At 42.0% G+C, this 16,072-nt stretch overlaps 1 protein-coding gene across 1 annotated transcript in view; it reads left to right on the forward strand.

Moving 5' to 3' along the window:
- LOC133378998 (vomeronasal type-2 receptor 26-like) overlaps nt 1-15,288 on the forward strand; it is a 28,031-nt gene extending 12,743 nt beyond the window's left edge. Inside the window, exons 2-5 of the mRNA XM_061613611.1 lie at nt 754-993; nt 10,855-11,082; nt 13,111-13,138; nt 14,528-15,288. Of these exons, the coding sequence (XP_061469595.1) occupies nt 754-993; nt 10,855-11,082; nt 13,111-13,138; nt 14,528-15,288 (1,257 nt within the window). The remainder of the gene's footprint in view (nt 1-753; nt 994-10,854; nt 11,083-13,110; nt 13,139-14,527) is intronic.
- Nucleotides 15,289-16,072: the final 784 nt, after the last annotated feature.

A 16,072-nucleotide genomic window follows, 5' to 3' on the forward strand; every position in this document is an offset into this window, starting at 1 on the left:
AGAGTCTGTGAGTTCAAATCCCTGCTCTTTAGGGTTGCCAGGTTCATGGCCTGAGACTGATCCTGTATCTTTAGGAGAAGAGAAAGTCAACCACGTGCCATGGACCTGGCAACCCTACCGCTTGTGTCTCCTGGGTGCCAAGGGCCAGCTAAAGATCACCCCCGCAGTGAGTGGCTCAGGGGTTACGTGCCCTGCCACCTGTGCAGCTGTGGGCAAGCTGCAGAGTCCCAAGGAGCCCAGTTGCCCCCCAGCTGGCAGTTGCGGACAAGGAAGGGCTGGCTTGTGCAGCTGTGGAAGGACTAGCCTCAGAGAGAGGCAATGATAAACCCCCTCTGAATACCGCTTATCATGAAAGCCCTATTCATAGGGTTGCCATAAGTCAGGAGCAACTTGAAAGCAGTCCATCTCCATTTTTCAAAATACCAAGTCGAAACAAAACCATTTTTAAAAATGACATAAATATTACCTTGAAGGCTCTGGCAGAGTGTCCCAGTTATGAAGCTTGTGTTAAGGATAATGGTTGTTGACTCATGAACAGGCTGTCCCAATACACACACACACTCCCGTTAAGGAAGATTCGCTGTTGGGGTCTTGTGGCTTTGACTCTGGATCAGAGTTTGCATTATCAAAGAAGCAAGAAATGAATCACTTACATTCATTGGATGCAGGATGATGATGATGCAATATGCATATTTTTGCAGGAAAGGGCCCACAAAGTCCTGGCAGCTCCTCTCCTTCCTCTTTGCCATTCAGGAGATCAACCAGAATCCCAGGCTCTTACCCAACATCACCCTGGGTTACAGCATCCATGAGAACTTTTTCGAAGGAAAGATGACATATGATGCTTTGCTAGACCTGCTGTCTACTGGGCAGGCGAATGTTCCAAACTATAGCTGTGGAGGACGGAATAACCTGCTGGCTGTTCTTGAAGGGGCTGACTCTGAAATCTCCATCCAGATTTCAAGCATGTTGGGCATCTATAAAACCCCACAGGTAGGAATGGAGAGGGCAGGACATTTGCTGGATGGGCCACATTAATTCAAATTGTGAGTGGAGTGGATGTTAAGTAAGATGGGAGACAGATAATTTTTGAAAGAGCATTTCAAATTGCTTGAGAGAGATTTCACTTCTTCTGGTGGACAGACACACACCTTTTTTTCTCTTTTCTTACACCGACATCTCTACTAAAATGAGTTTTTCAGAATTTCAGAACAAGATGAAGGATTCTTCCACTTGGATGTTTATCTTCTAATGATGCTGTTGTTTTCAGCATCCACACAACGTATTCAGAATGCTTTCCCATATGTTACTGTTTCCCAGGGAAATCCCATAAAGTGATAAAATCCAGATTAAATTGTGTGGTAGAGGGATGGAAATATGGTGCGATGGTAGACATAGGAAAATAATCTGGCTGCCTTACCGAATCCTTATTTGTCCTAAGCCCTGAGAGCCTAGTTTCACCTGGGTAGGACCACCCCATGTCAATCACCTGACCTCACAACTGGACCCATCTAGGCAATGCACAGAAGTCCCAACAATCAGCAGATAATTTGGGCTTGCAAAGGCTTATATAATTAGCTATAAAATGAATTATACCATACCAGATCTCTATCACCCATATAGAGTTCTACAGGCAAGGAAAAAAAATGGAATTTAATATCAGAAATTTACCTTTTTATGTGTTTCTCTAACAGTGCAGGTATATATTTCAAATCATATCTCTTTCATGTGTGAACTTAATTACAACTGATATAATAAAATGTAAGCTTAATCAAAGCTACCTTCAAAGTGAAGCATAATTGTCACAAAAATATTGAGAGAGATCACATTCCAAGAAATAGCAAACTGCATACAGCCTATTTTAAATCTCAACAGTTTAACGCATTCAGAGATGGGGTTAAGGTGTAACTTTGCCAACTAAAATATTCTTTTTCTGTATCTCTTTGGAGTTAAATAAAATGTTACATTTTCCTTTCATCGAAAAAGAACCCTGAACCACATCTGTGTGCTTGGTTTGCATTTTATCAAAAAGCTGAGAGTTGCATATGTTTGTTTGTGCAGAAAGTATTTCTTTTTTCCAAGGCTGAGTGAAATTGTGGAGGCTAATACTTGTGCAAAAATGTAAGCTGTGTGCCTAATTGCGATGAGGGATCTGCGTCATTTGAGCTCACCAGTTTTAAGGCAATCAACTATTGCTTGCCCTTATTGTTCAGGGAAATCTAGTACAGTCAACAACAGAAGAGTGGGAATCATCACTGGTCACACAAGTTGCTGTGTACAGTGATATAATATCTTTCCCACCTTCCCTTTGTGTCGAAAGGGGTGATTCTCATTGGGAATTTCCAGAATGTCAGTATTTTGGAGTGGGGTTCAGATTGTGCAATTCAAGTTCATTGACAGCTCTTGTGCAACAAACCCACTTCCTGGAAAAGTCATACTTTTAATGGGAAGTGTGGGGGAAATGTTTACCCCTCCCCCCCTGCACAAACAAATCAATGATTTCTGCAAACCAAAGAGGACAATGTTTAATAAAGAGGTCTTCTAAGCTACCTCTCTCAAAGGCGGGCTGGTGTACAGATGAATAAGTCACTAAATATTGCCAAAAGTTTTCTCTGACTGCAACATTAAAGTTATATGACGGTTCCATTGTTATGGAAATACACCCTTAAATAACTAATATAAATGCCCATCTTGTTTCTATCAGTAGGCTGGAGGCCTCATGCAAGCCTATCAGGGCAAGGCACACACCACACATCAGCTAGGAAGTCCCTGTAGAGTTTCTTCCACAGCATCATGTCAGGGGGTCTCTTTTTTAAAAAAGACATTACCCAAAATTCGATGTAAGCTCTGAATATGCCAAAGGTTCCTTACATACATGGGACCTCCTTCCTTAGGCCAGGATATTTCCAGTCCTTATTGAGCATATTATGATAATAAATATTTGGTCTTTGTGCTAAAGCCAACCACCTATCTTGCTTTCCTTGCCAGATCAATTATGCTTGAGCTTCTCCTGTTCTGAGCGATAAGACCCAGTTCCCTTTCTTCTACCGGATGGTCCCCAACGAAGAAGCCCAGTACCCAGGGATTGCCAAGCTGCTCCTGCACTTCAGATGGACACTGATTGGTCTCATTGCTCCAGATACTGACAATGGAGAGAGGTTCGTGAAGACCTTGACGCCTCTGCTCCTCAGGAGTGGCATTTGTACTGCCATCTCACTAAGCATCCCAGGACCAAATACAAAAGAAGCAAAGGCGGATTTACTTCAATTCCTCAAGTGGAGACATGTCCATGTATTTGTTTATTATGCGGAGATGACTGACTTCTTAGATGGAATTTTAATTATACATCAGGTATTGGAATTGTTCACAAAACCTATTGTAGGGAAAATCTGGATCACAATGGCTATGTGGGACGTCTCCTCAGATTTGTTGGATAATGACATACCTTTCCAACACATTCGTGGTATTTTTTCCTTCTTTATTGAGACAAATAAAAATACAAAATATGATTATTTCATCGCATTTTTCCTGGTTATCAAGCAGTTTGTGGAGAAAACTTTTAATTGTTCCTATTCAAAGCATGCATTGTCGGTGAAAGGCTGGACAAGATGCAAAGAGAGAGAGGACCTGGAGATGATGCCCCAAGACAATCTGGAAAGGATCCTTTCTCTAGCCAGCTACAGGATTTACAACACTGTCCAAGCCATGGCACGGGCCTTACATGACGCTTATTCATCTAGATCTAAATGGAGGGAGATGGACAGGGTGGAAGTTCAAAGGCTACAGCCCTGGCAGGTATTTCCTTTTTCCATCAGACATCTCTGTTGAATATGAGAATAAACTATAGAAAAATCTAGAATCTCTGAAATCCTGAACTCTCGCTAACATTTAAAAAGGCTCACAGCATTAAACATATCAATACATTTGTTCAAAGCATATAAACTAAGATTCAGAGAGACGTTTCTCACATAGGGAGTCAGACAGTGAAACTGTTAATAAACAGCCTTTAGCCAATCGGGAACATGAAGCAGATAGATGACCAAAATCTTCTCTGGATAAGATTATCGACCAAATTAAGTAACAAAGAAGCAAGTTCTCTTTGTATACAAAAATAAATACATGAAACAAAAACATTAGTAGAATCATAGGATAGTAGAGTTGGAAGGAGCCCACAAAGACATCGAGTCTGTGGAAGAAAACAAGTCTTCACTCTATTTTGGGTGGCACCAGTCAGAGACACTTCCTTTGAGCAATTACAAGGGAACACAGCAACCAGAGCGTGTCCCCTGTCAGTCAGCAGATCTTCAGCCAGTGTAACCTTTTAGGCAAGTATTTCTAATTGGTTATCACAGTTGCAGCGTCAGCTGTTATTTTATGCTAAACATGTGCTTAATCCGGCGTTACTCACTATCTCCCTGATACATAACTGAACAGCACATTCTGCGATTTCCTTGGCTCAAAAAGAAGCTCTTTTCCCTTGTTATGTATACAAGTTATCCAAGATGGCTGCACTTAGGTCATTGTGTTCTTTTCTACTTCCACACTCTCCCCTTTTTGTGCTTTTAGCACAACCAATATGCACAGACCTTTATATTCATCAACCCCTGTATTTCTGTTTCTAAGGTTGCCTGATCAGCTTCATGCCCCAGGAGGGACTTAATACTGGGAACGATCTATCGTCCCCCTGATCAAAATGCTCAGGGAGACCTTGAGATGAGATATGAAATTGAGGAAGCATCCAAACTAGGAAATGTGGTAGTAATGGGTGACTTCAACTACCCGGACATAGACTGGCTGCATATGTGTTCCAGTCATGACAAAGAAGCAAAGTTTCTAGATATTCTAAATGACTATTCCCTAGATCAGTTGGTCATGGAACCGACCAGAGGGACGGCAACCCTGGACTTAATCCTCAGTGGGGACCGGGACCTGGTGCGAGATGTAAGTGCTGTTGAACCGATTGGGAGCAGTGACCACAGTGCTATTAAATTAAACATACATGTAACTGGCCAATTGCCAAGAAAATCCAACACGGTCACATTTGACTTCAAAAGAGGAAACTTCACAAAAATGAGGGGATTGGTAAAAAGAAAGCTGAAAAACAAAGTCCAGAGGGTCACATCACTCGAAAATGCTTGGAAGTTGTTTAAAAACACTCTATTAGAAGCTCAACTGGAGTGCATACCGCAGATCAGAAAAGGTACCGCCAGGGCCAAGAAGATGCCAGCATGGTTAACGAGCAAAGTCAAGGAAGCTCTTAGAGGCAAAAAGTCTTCCTTCAGAAAATGGAAGTCTTGTCCGAATGAAGAAAATAAAAAAGAACACAAACTCTGGCAAAAGAAATGCAAGAAGACAATAAGGGATGCTAAAAAAGAATTTGAGGAGCACATTGCTAAGAACATAAAAACCAACAACAAAAAATTCTATCAATACATTGAAAGCAGGAGACCATCTAGGGAGGCGATTGGACCCTTGGATGATAAGGGAGTCAAAGGTGTACTAAAGAACGATAAGGAGATTGCAGAGAAGCTAAATGAATTCTTTGCATCTGTCTTCACAGTGGAAGATATAGGGCAGATCCCTGAACCTGAACTAACATTTGCAGGAAGGGATTCTGAGGAACTGAGACAAATAGTGGTAACGAGAGAGGAAGTTCCAGGCTTAATGGACAATATAAAAACTGACAAATCACCGGGCCCGGATGGCATCCACCCGAGAGTTCTCAAAGAACTCAAATGTGAAATTGCTGATCTGCTAACTAAAATATGTAACTTGTCCCTCGGGTCCTCCTCCATGCCTGAGGACTGGAAAGTGGCAAATGTAACGCCAATCTTCAAAAAGGGATCCAGAGGGGATCCCGGAAATTACAGGCCAGTTAGCTTAACTTCTGTCCCTGGAAAACTGGTAGAAAGTATGATTAAAGCTAGATTAACTAAGCACATAGAAGAACAAGCCTTGCTGAAGCAGAGCCAGCATGGCTTCTGCAAGGGAAAGTCCTGTCTCAGTAACCTACTAGAATTCTTTGAGAGTGTCAACAAGCATATAGATAGAGGTGATCCAGTGGACATAGTTTACTTAGACTTTCAAAAAGCGTTTGACAAGGTACCTCACCAAAGACTTCTGAGGAAGCTTAGCAGTCATGGAATAAGAGGAGAGGTCCTCTTGTGGATAAGGAATTGGTTAAGAAGCAGAAAGCAGAGAGTAGGAATAAATGGACAGTTCTCCCAATGGAGGGCTGTAGAAAGTGGAGTCCCTCAAGGATCGGTATTGGGACCTGTACTTTTCAACTTGTTCATTAATGACCTAGAATTAGGAGTGAGCAGTGAAGTGGCCAAGTTTGCTGATGACACTAAATTGTTCAGGGTTGTTAAAACAAAAAGGGATTGCGAAGAGCTCCAAAAAGACCTCTCCAAACTGAATGAATGGGCGGAAAAATGGCAAATGCAATTCAATATAAACAAGTGTAAAATTATGCATATTGGAGCAAAAAATCTGAAGTTCACATATACGCTCATGGGGTCTGAACTGGCGGTGACCGACCAGGAGAGAGACCTCGGGGTTGTAGTGGACAGCACGATGAAAATGTCGACCCAGTGTGCGGCAGCTGTGAAAAAGGCAAATTCCATGCTAGCGATAATTAGGAAAGGTATTGAAAATAAAACAGCCGATATCATAATGCCGTTGTATAAATCTATGGTGCGGCCACATTTGGAATACTGTGTACAGTTCTGGTCGCCTCATCTCAAAAAGGATATTATAGAGTTGGAAAAGGTTCAGAAGAGGGCAACCAGAATGATCAAGGGGATGGAGCGACTGCCTTACGAGGAAAGGTTGCAGCATTTGGGGCTTTTTAGTTTAGAGAAAAGGCGGGTCAGAGGAGACATGATAGAAGTGTATGAAATTATGCATGGCATTGAGAAAGTGGATAGAGAAAAGTTCTTCTCTCTCTCTCATAATACTAGAACTCGTGGACATTCCAAGAAGCTGAATGTTGGAAGATTCAGGACAGACAAAAGGAAGTACTTCTTTACTCAGTGCATAGTTAAACTATGGAATTTGCTCCCACAAGATGCAGTAATGGCCACCAGCTTGGACGGCTTTAAAAGAAGATTAGACAAATTCATGGAGGACAGGGCTATCAATGGCTACTAGCCATGATGGCTGTGCTCTGCCACCCTAGTCAGAGGCAGCATGCTTCTGAAAACCAGTTGCCGGAAGCCTCAGGAGGGGAGAGTGTTCTTGCACTCGGGTCCTGCTTGCAGGCTTCCCCCAGGCACCTGGTTGGCCACTGTGAGAACAGGATGCTGGACTAGATGGGCCACTGGCCTGATCCAGCAGGCTCTTCTTATGTTCTTATGTTCTTATGTTCAGGAGGTTCAGAATGGCCCTCAGGACATAACTTTGTTTTTCAGGCCAGTGGGATTACATGGTTAGTATGGATGTGGACAGCACAATTTCCATTACATCTTTTACAACAACAATAAAGAATACTGATACCAAATAAAATTATGTATGGTATCGTCTGCATATCTTAAATTATTGATATTTCTCCCTCCAATTTTCACACCTCCTTCATCTTGGTCCAACCCTGCTTTCCGTATGATATGTTCTGCGTATAGATTAAACAAATGGGGTGATAAAATACACCCCTGTCTCACACCCTTTCCGATTGGAAACCAATTGGTTCCTCCATATTCTATCCTTACAGTAGCCTTTTGTCCAGAGTATAGGTTGGTTTTTCTAGCTGACCTAATTTCTCATCATGCTGTTGCCCTTTATAGACATTCCGTGCTGCAACAGTAGGGTTTGTACCATTCCAAAGGTGTCCTGCTAGGTCCCTTTTTCCTCTAGGAGAAGCCCAAGGTCTCTGCTGCACTAAGTGATGGTGGCCCCTTTGGAGCAACTGGGATATTGAGAAGTTATTTGGAAACTGCCAAGGGGTAAGGAAAACGTAACTGTCCCTAGCGTAGCATTTAATACAGTCCACTTTCATCCAAAGCATCTAGGGCATAAGATACCAAGTTTGTTGAGGCATCACCAGTAGACAGAGCAGGTGACCCTCTTGAGGCCCTTGTCACACTGTGGAACAGCGAGGTGCGTAGGGCTCTTGACATGATTGCCCCCGAGCGCCCTCTCTGGCATTGTGGAGCCTGGTTTGCACCTGGTACAGGTTATGACAGTTGCAGCATCAGCGGTTCTTTTCTACTTCCACAGGTCCAACCTCCTGCTAAATGCAGGAATCCAACCTAAAGAATATCTGACTGGTGGCTGTCCAGCTGCCTCTTGAATGCCTCCAGTGTTGGGCCTATCTATGTAATTGGTTCAGTTGTCATACCGCTCTATGATGTTCAGCTCTTTCCTGTCACTCAAGCCCACTATCCCGTGTCCTGCACTCTGGGATGATTGAGAAGAGATCCTGCTCCCCCCCCCCGTGTGGCAACCTTTCAAGCACTTGAAGAGTGCTATCATATCTCCCTTTAGTCTTTTCTTCCCAAGTCTAAACATGCCCAGTTCTTTCAATCTCTCCTCATAGGGCTTTGTTTCCATTCTGCTGATCATCCTTCTTCCCCTCCTCAGAACCTGTTCCAGTTTGTCTGCAGTGTCCAGAACTGGACTTAATATTCAAGATAAGACCTAATCAGTATCACATAGAGGGGAACTAGTCATGGGATTTGGAAACTATACTTTTCTTAATGAAGCCTAAAATAGCATTGCCCCCCTTTTTTTTTTACCACATTACACTGTTGGCTCATGTTCAGCATGCAGTCAACAAGTCCGAGATCCTTCTCACATGTAGGCTTGCTGAGCCAAGTATCTCCCATCTTAAAACTGTGCATTGATTTTCTTCATCCGAGGTGTAGAACTTTGCACTTATCCCTGTTAAATTGTATTCTGTTGTTTTCAGCCCAATGCTTCAGCCTATCAAGATCACTTTGAATGTTGTTTCTGTCCCCCAGGGTATTAGCTATCCCTCCCAATTTTGTATCATCTGCATTTGATAAGCGTTTTCTGCACCTCCTCATCCAAGTCATTAATGAAAATGTTGAAGAGCACTGGGCCCAGGACCGAGCCCTGTGGTACCCCACTCGCTACCTCCCCTCACTTTGAGAAAGAACAATTGATAAGCACTCTTTGAATACTATTCTGGAGCAGAGCTTGGAAAAGTTACTTTTTTTGAACTACAACTCCCATCAGCCCAATCCAGTGGCCATGCTGGCTGGGGCTGATGGGAGCTGTAGTTTAAAAAAGTAACTTTTCCAAGCTCTGTTTTGGAACCAACTATGGATTCACCTGATAGTTGTTCCATCCAACCCACATTTAGCTAGCTTGTTAATCAGAATATCATGGGGCACGTTGTCAAAAGCTTTGCTGAAGTTGAGATATATTATGTCCACAGCGTTCCCACAGTCTACCAGGGAGGTTACCCGATCAAAAATAAGATTAGTCTGGCAGGATTTCTTCTTCATAAATCCATGTTGGCTTCTAGTAATCACTGCATTGTTTTCAAGGAGCTTACAGACTGACAACTTTATAATCTGCTACAGAATTTTGCCAGGGATCAATGTCAGGCTGATTGGTCTTAGTTTCCAGGTTCCTCCTTTTTGCCCTTTTTGAAGATAGGGACAACATTAGCCCTCCTCCAGTCCACTTCACCTATCCTCCACAATTTCACAAAGATAATAGAGAGTGGTTCCAAGAGTTCTTCAGTCAGTTCCTTCAATACTCTAGGGTGCAGCTCATTAGGCCCTGGATATTTGAACTCATTCAAAGTAATTAGGTGTTCCTTGATTATTTGTCTATCAATCTCAGTCTGTTATCCTTTAAGAAATTGAAGGAGGATTTCTGCATCTAATTCATCTTATAAAAGAACAGTTAAAATTTGAAATTGATAAAGTAGACTATGGTTTACTAGACTGCATTTTAATTATTTTTGGGATTACAGCAATTATTAAGAATACTATCACAAATATATGTGATATATGTTACAAATTAGTATGTATTCTATTAAGCAGTGGTTCCCAAACTCTCCACCCCCACCCTGGGATCACATGAACATTGCTGAGGGTCTTAGCAGACCCCTTAATAATCCTTAATCCTTTTTCTACCTGTTGTAGAAACTGTAATGTGCTGTCTAGATGCTGTGTGAATTTCAGTTGTATTTTAATTGCTTATTTCATTTCTTATATATTGCATTTTTTGTGTTAAAATTTAGATGCTAGACTTCAGATTGTACTACAAAATATACAGTGTAATAAATGAAATAAGCAATTGAAATACAATATATAATTATGTAATGTGTTCAATGTGCCATCTCTTGTCTTCAGCCACAAATCCACAAACCACACAAATGAAACACACAGACCACCATGGACCACGGTTTGGGAACCTCTGCTATAAAAAATAATATTGGGAAAAATTTACAGGGCAATGGATACTAAACTTAAAAGGTCATAAAAATGGGAAGTTTTGGGATGATCCCACAAGAATGTAAGAAAAGTTAAAGGTGCAAAGCTATTTGAGTCCACAACCAGCCCTGAGTCAGAGGAGATCCAAGCATGAAACGATCAGTGTTCCACGGACCACAATTTGGGAACCCCGAAATAAAAAGTAACATTAGAAAAAATTAACGGGACAATGGATACTAAACTGAAAAGGTCATCAGAAAAAAATGGGAAATTTTGGGGTGATCCCACAAGAATGTATGAAAGGGGTGAAAAAACTTAAAGTCACAAGGCTCTTTGAAACTACAACCAGCCCTGAGTCAGATGAGATCCAAGCATGAAATGAGCAGAGTTGGATAGTCACTGTGGTTTCTCTATATTCCAAATGCTGCTCTTTTCTCTGCCATTCTAGTTCTATGCTTTCCTGAAAAGCCCCCAGTTTTATAATTCTTCCATGGATGGAATATATTTAGATGAGAACGGGGAGCTGGCAGCCAATTTGGACATTGTGAATTGGGTGGTATTTCCCAATAAATCCATCCTCAGGGTGAAGTTTGGGAGGATCAACAGGCGAGGATCCCCAGACCTGGAGTGCACCATTGACCAGGAAGCCATTGTGTGGCCCAAATGGCTCAGCCAGGTGGGAGGAATGCATGTCTTTCATTTCAATGTAGTTCCCATCCTTTATGTTCTTAAAAGGGTACCCTGCTCCCTTTGAATGCTTGTCAACTTTTTGGAGGGCAAATTTCCCCTTTAAGTTTTCAGTAGCTGGATGAGGCGGCCCAGGTTTCCCCCACCCCTTGCCATTTTTAAACTGGAACAAAATGAACCATCCTTAAATATCCAAGCATATTTCATTCCCCGATTTCTGGTAACTGAATGAAAACAGATTGGCAGAAAAAAGTTTGTTCAGCTCTACTTCAAATACAGACTATATAATAATAATACTAATAAAATTTTATTTGTGAGTCGCCTATCTGGCCGAATAAACGGCCACTCTAGGCGACGTACAATATCATGATAAAATACAATACAACCAGAAATATAATAAAATTAAACAGCATTAAACAACATTAGAAACTGACCCATCCCCAGAGACCCCACAGGCCTGCCTGAATAGCCAGGTCTTTAAGGCCCGGCGGAAAACTGTCAGGGACGGGGTATGGCGAAGGTCGAAAGGAAGGGAATTCCAGAGGGTGGGGGCCACAACCGAGAAGGCCCTCTCTCTGGTCCACACCAGCCTAGCTGCTTTAACTGGTGGGACCGAGAGAAGGTCTTGTGTGGCTGATCTTGTCAGGCGGCATAATTGGTGATGCTGGAGGCGCTCCTTCAGATAAACTGGGCCGGAACCATATAGGGCTTTAAAGGTCAACAACAACAACTTCAATTGGGCCCGGTAGACAACTGGTAACCAGTGTAGATCTACTAACACCGGGATGATATGATCACGGCGCCACTTGATAATTACATTATTTATTTATTTATTTATTTATTTATTTACCACCTCATAGCCGAAGCTCTCTGGGTGGTTTACAATAACTAAAAACATTAAAAACGAATATACAAACTTAAAAACACATCTTTTACAAACAATTTAAAACACAATTTAAAACACATGCTAAAATGAATAAACATTGATTGATTTATATATCGAGGTGAGGGCTAGACCATTGCCTGTGTAATTTTTTTAATAGAATTTCATAAAGAATAATTTATTTAATAATGAATGATTAAAAATGATGTAAAATATTGCAGCCTAATTGACAGGGAAGTCTTCTGAAAGGCAGACTTGCAAGGCTGCATGTCTCACCATCACCTCTGACACATGCCCCCTGGAATTTTGACCATGGGTCAGTGCAGCCCTCAAATTGAGAAAGATTAGGCACTACTGATTTTAACAGTCCTCTCAGCGTGCATGGCATGTTACAGGGCACATGAGGACAGGCCTCTCCCTCACAGAGTTTACAGTCTAAAATTAAGCACAAGGGAAACAACAGAGGAAGAGAAGAAGATCCAGGAGAGAACAAGGAAGCAGTATTATTAGTATTATTAATACTTTTAGCCTGCACTTCATTCGTTAGAATTCCCACATCCAGGGTGCTGCAACAGAAAAGGCCCTGTACCATGATACTGTACAATGTGTTATGCTAGTCAACAGGTTAACAAGCCAGGCCTCTCCTACAGATCTCAGACTTCATATTGGCAGAGATTGGGAAGGCTCTCCCTGAAGTACTTGTGCCCAGATCCACTTAGGGTTTTATACATGACTGCCAACGCTGTGAATTGGGTTCGGTACCAAAAGGCAGCCAGCACAGTTCTTGAAAAAATGCTGATGTGTTATCCCATTTGGGTGCCCACACTAACCGTTCTGCACCAGTTGCAGCTTCTGGACTGTCTTCAAGGGTACATAGACCATATCACAGGAGTACAGTAGTAACCATGAGATTCTCAGAGCATCAGTAACTAAGGTCAAGCTATCTCAACAGTAGCTGATAAACTTCCCAGAACTTGAAACAAACATTTCATACCACTGAGACCACCTGGGCCTCAAGCGACAATGCAGTTGTTTCATTTTTGCAATGTAAATATGAGTTACACTTTTTCAAGCTAAATCATGGTGCTAGAGGCCCCGTTGAGTCCTCCTCAATTCTCTCTTTCATTTCCATAGATGAATGACCCGATAACAATGGAGGGCTGTAGAAAGTGGAGTCCCTCAAGGATCGGTATTGGGACCTGTACTTTTCAACTTGTTCATTAATGACCTAGAATTAGGAGTGAGCAGTGAAGTGGCCAAGTTTGCTGATGACACTAAATTGTTCAGGGTTGTTAAAACAAAAAGGGATTGCGAAGAGCTCCAAAAAGACCTCTCCAAACTGAGTGAATGGGCAGAAAAATGGCAAATGCAATTCAATATTAACAAGTGTAAAATTATGCATATTGGAGCAAAAAATCTGAAGTTCACATATACGCTCATGGGGTCTGAACTGGCGGTGACCGACCAGGAGAGAGACCTCGGGGTTGTAGTGGACAGCACGATGAAAATGTCGACCCAGTGTGCGGCAGCTGTGAAAAAGGCAAATTCCATGCTAGCGATAATTAGGAAAGGTATTGAAAATAAAACAGCCGATATCATAATGCCATTGTATAAATCTATGGTGCGGCCGCATTTGGAATACTGTGTACAGTTCTGGTCGCCTCATCTCAAAAAAAGGATATTCTAGAGTTGGAAAAGGTTCAGAAGAGGGCAACCAGAATGATCAAGGGGATGGAGCGACTCCCTTACGAGGAAAGGTTGCAGCATTTGGGGCTTTTTAGTTTAGAGAAAAGGCGGGTCAGAGGAGACATGATAGAAGTGTATAAAATTATAAAATTATGCATGGCATTGAGAAAGTGGATAGAGAAAAGTTCTTCTCCCTCTCTCATAATACTAGAACTCGTGGACATTCAAAGAAGCTGAATGTTGGAAGATTCAGGATAGACAAAAGGAAGTACTTCTTTACTCAGCGCATAGTTAAACTATGGAATTTGCTCCCACAAGATGCAGTAATGGCCACCAGCTTGGACGGCTTTAAAAGAAGATTAGACAAATTCATGGAGGACAGGGCTATCAATAATAATACCCGTTCACACAGGTTGCCCCTGACACATAATATTATTAATGCTGATTCCAGATCTCCTTGGTCATATGCAATATTACTAATTTTATTAATTGATTATTGATTTTATTGGATATAGCTTTGATGGATATTCTTTAAATGAAAAGCAGTACAAAAATGTTTTTTTTAGAAAATAATAAATAAATAAACAAAAAATCTGATTATGAGGAACTTGGAAGGCATGTAGGATTCAAATTTAACACAAAAAAGTTCTCAAGCCCAAAATATATATTTGATAAAAACTGCATGTAAGATAGAAGTTACTATTTTTCTTTGCAGATGCAAACCGTTGCACTGTTTGCCCAGAAGATCAGCATCCAAACAAGGACCGAGATCAATGTGCCCCCAAGATTGTCAAATTCCTGGTCTATGAAGAATATTTGGGATTTCTCTTGACTTCCTTTGCCATATTCTTCTCCCTCACAACAGGCATTGTGTTAGGAATCTTCATTAAATACCTAAGAACTCCAATAGTCAAAGCCAACAACCGGGACCTCTCCTACATCCTCCTCATCTCCCTCCTGCTTTCCTTTTTGTCTTCCTTCCTGTTCATCAGCCGGCCAAGGAAAGCAACCTGTCTTCTCCGACAAATGGCCTTCAGCATCATCTTCTCAGTTGCCGTCTCTTCTGTGTTGGCAAAAACCTTCACTGTGGTGCTGGCCTTCCTGGCCACAAAGCCAGGGAACAGGGTGAGGAGATGGCTAGGGAAGTGTCTGGCCAACTCCATTGTCATTTCTTGTTCCAGTGTCCAAGTTGTCATCTGCACCATTTGGCTGGGGATCTCTCCCCCATTCCCTGAATCTGATATGCATTCCCAGGCTAGAGAGATCACCCTGCAATGCAACGAAGGGTCTGTGGTCATGTTTTATGGTTCCCTTGGCTATATGGGGTTATTGGCTGCCATCTGCTTCACAGTGGCTTTCCTTGCCAGGAAACTGCCTGGGGCCTTCAATGAAGCCAAGCTGATCACCTTCAGCATGCTGGTCTTCTGCAGTGTTTGGGTCTCCTTTGTGCCCACCTACCTGAGCACGAAGGGGAAATACATGGTAGCCGTGCAGGTCTTCTCCATCTTGGCCTCCAGTGCTGGGCTTCTCGGCTGCATCTTTATTCCCAAGTGCTACATTATTGTATTCAGGCCAGATCTGAACACAAAAGAGCATCTGACAACAAAAACTAATGATAACATTTGAGTCTTAACAAACTGTTTTTTATTTTGACAACTAATGCTGTCATGTGAATGTATGTGTAGATGTTAAACTTTCTTCCTTTTAAATAAATTATGAATTATGAAAATGAATATATAATATTTCTGCAATGGTCACAGGTCCTTTGGGTTTGATGTTTAATTTATATTACTTTATCACAGGCTGATCCCAATGGATACCTGATCTACCACACTGGTCTTTATGCAGCTAATGTTAATCTGGGGTTTGCTCACTTATTTTCTAGCACATAAATGTGCAATTGAGGTATGGTTGTAAATCTAAAGATTTGTTCAGAGAACCAAAGAACTAATAAGCCTGTTAAAACTGGTATCTGGAAATGTGTCTTGCTCTCAGAAGGGTTTCACTTCCTTTGGAAACATCATCACTGTTGTGCTGTGTGTAGTTGTGTTGCTCAATTTCATTTAAAAGCAGCACCACAGCAGCAGAGAGTAACAGCAGATGTTGAAATGCGAGTGTGCCAGCGTGTGCGTGCGTTTGCCTAAGAAAGCAGGCTTTTACCCTGCATCAGCATGAGACTGGAGACTTGGTAAAATAAGAAAAGCTACTTTATTTATAGAAATACATAATAGATAGAAAAGGCATACCTAGTTCTAACTAACTAGCTAAGTTGGAGGCGTAACGCCCAGGTGTAGGAGTTAGCCCCATGCTCGGAGACAAAAGCAGAGACAAAGGGATGTCTCCTCTCTCCTGGACAGCCAGAGGACAAAGGAGTGGAAAGGGAGGAAGGAGGAGGGGCAGGTAAGCTTCC

The sequence above is a fragment of the Rhineura floridana genome, chromosome 3, assembly GCF_030035675.1.
Source record: "Rhineura floridana isolate rRhiFlo1 chromosome 3, rRhiFlo1.hap2, whole genome shotgun sequence".
In the NCBI taxonomy this organism is placed as follows: Eukaryota; Metazoa; Chordata; class Lepidosauria; order Squamata; family Rhineuridae; genus Rhineura; species Rhineura floridana.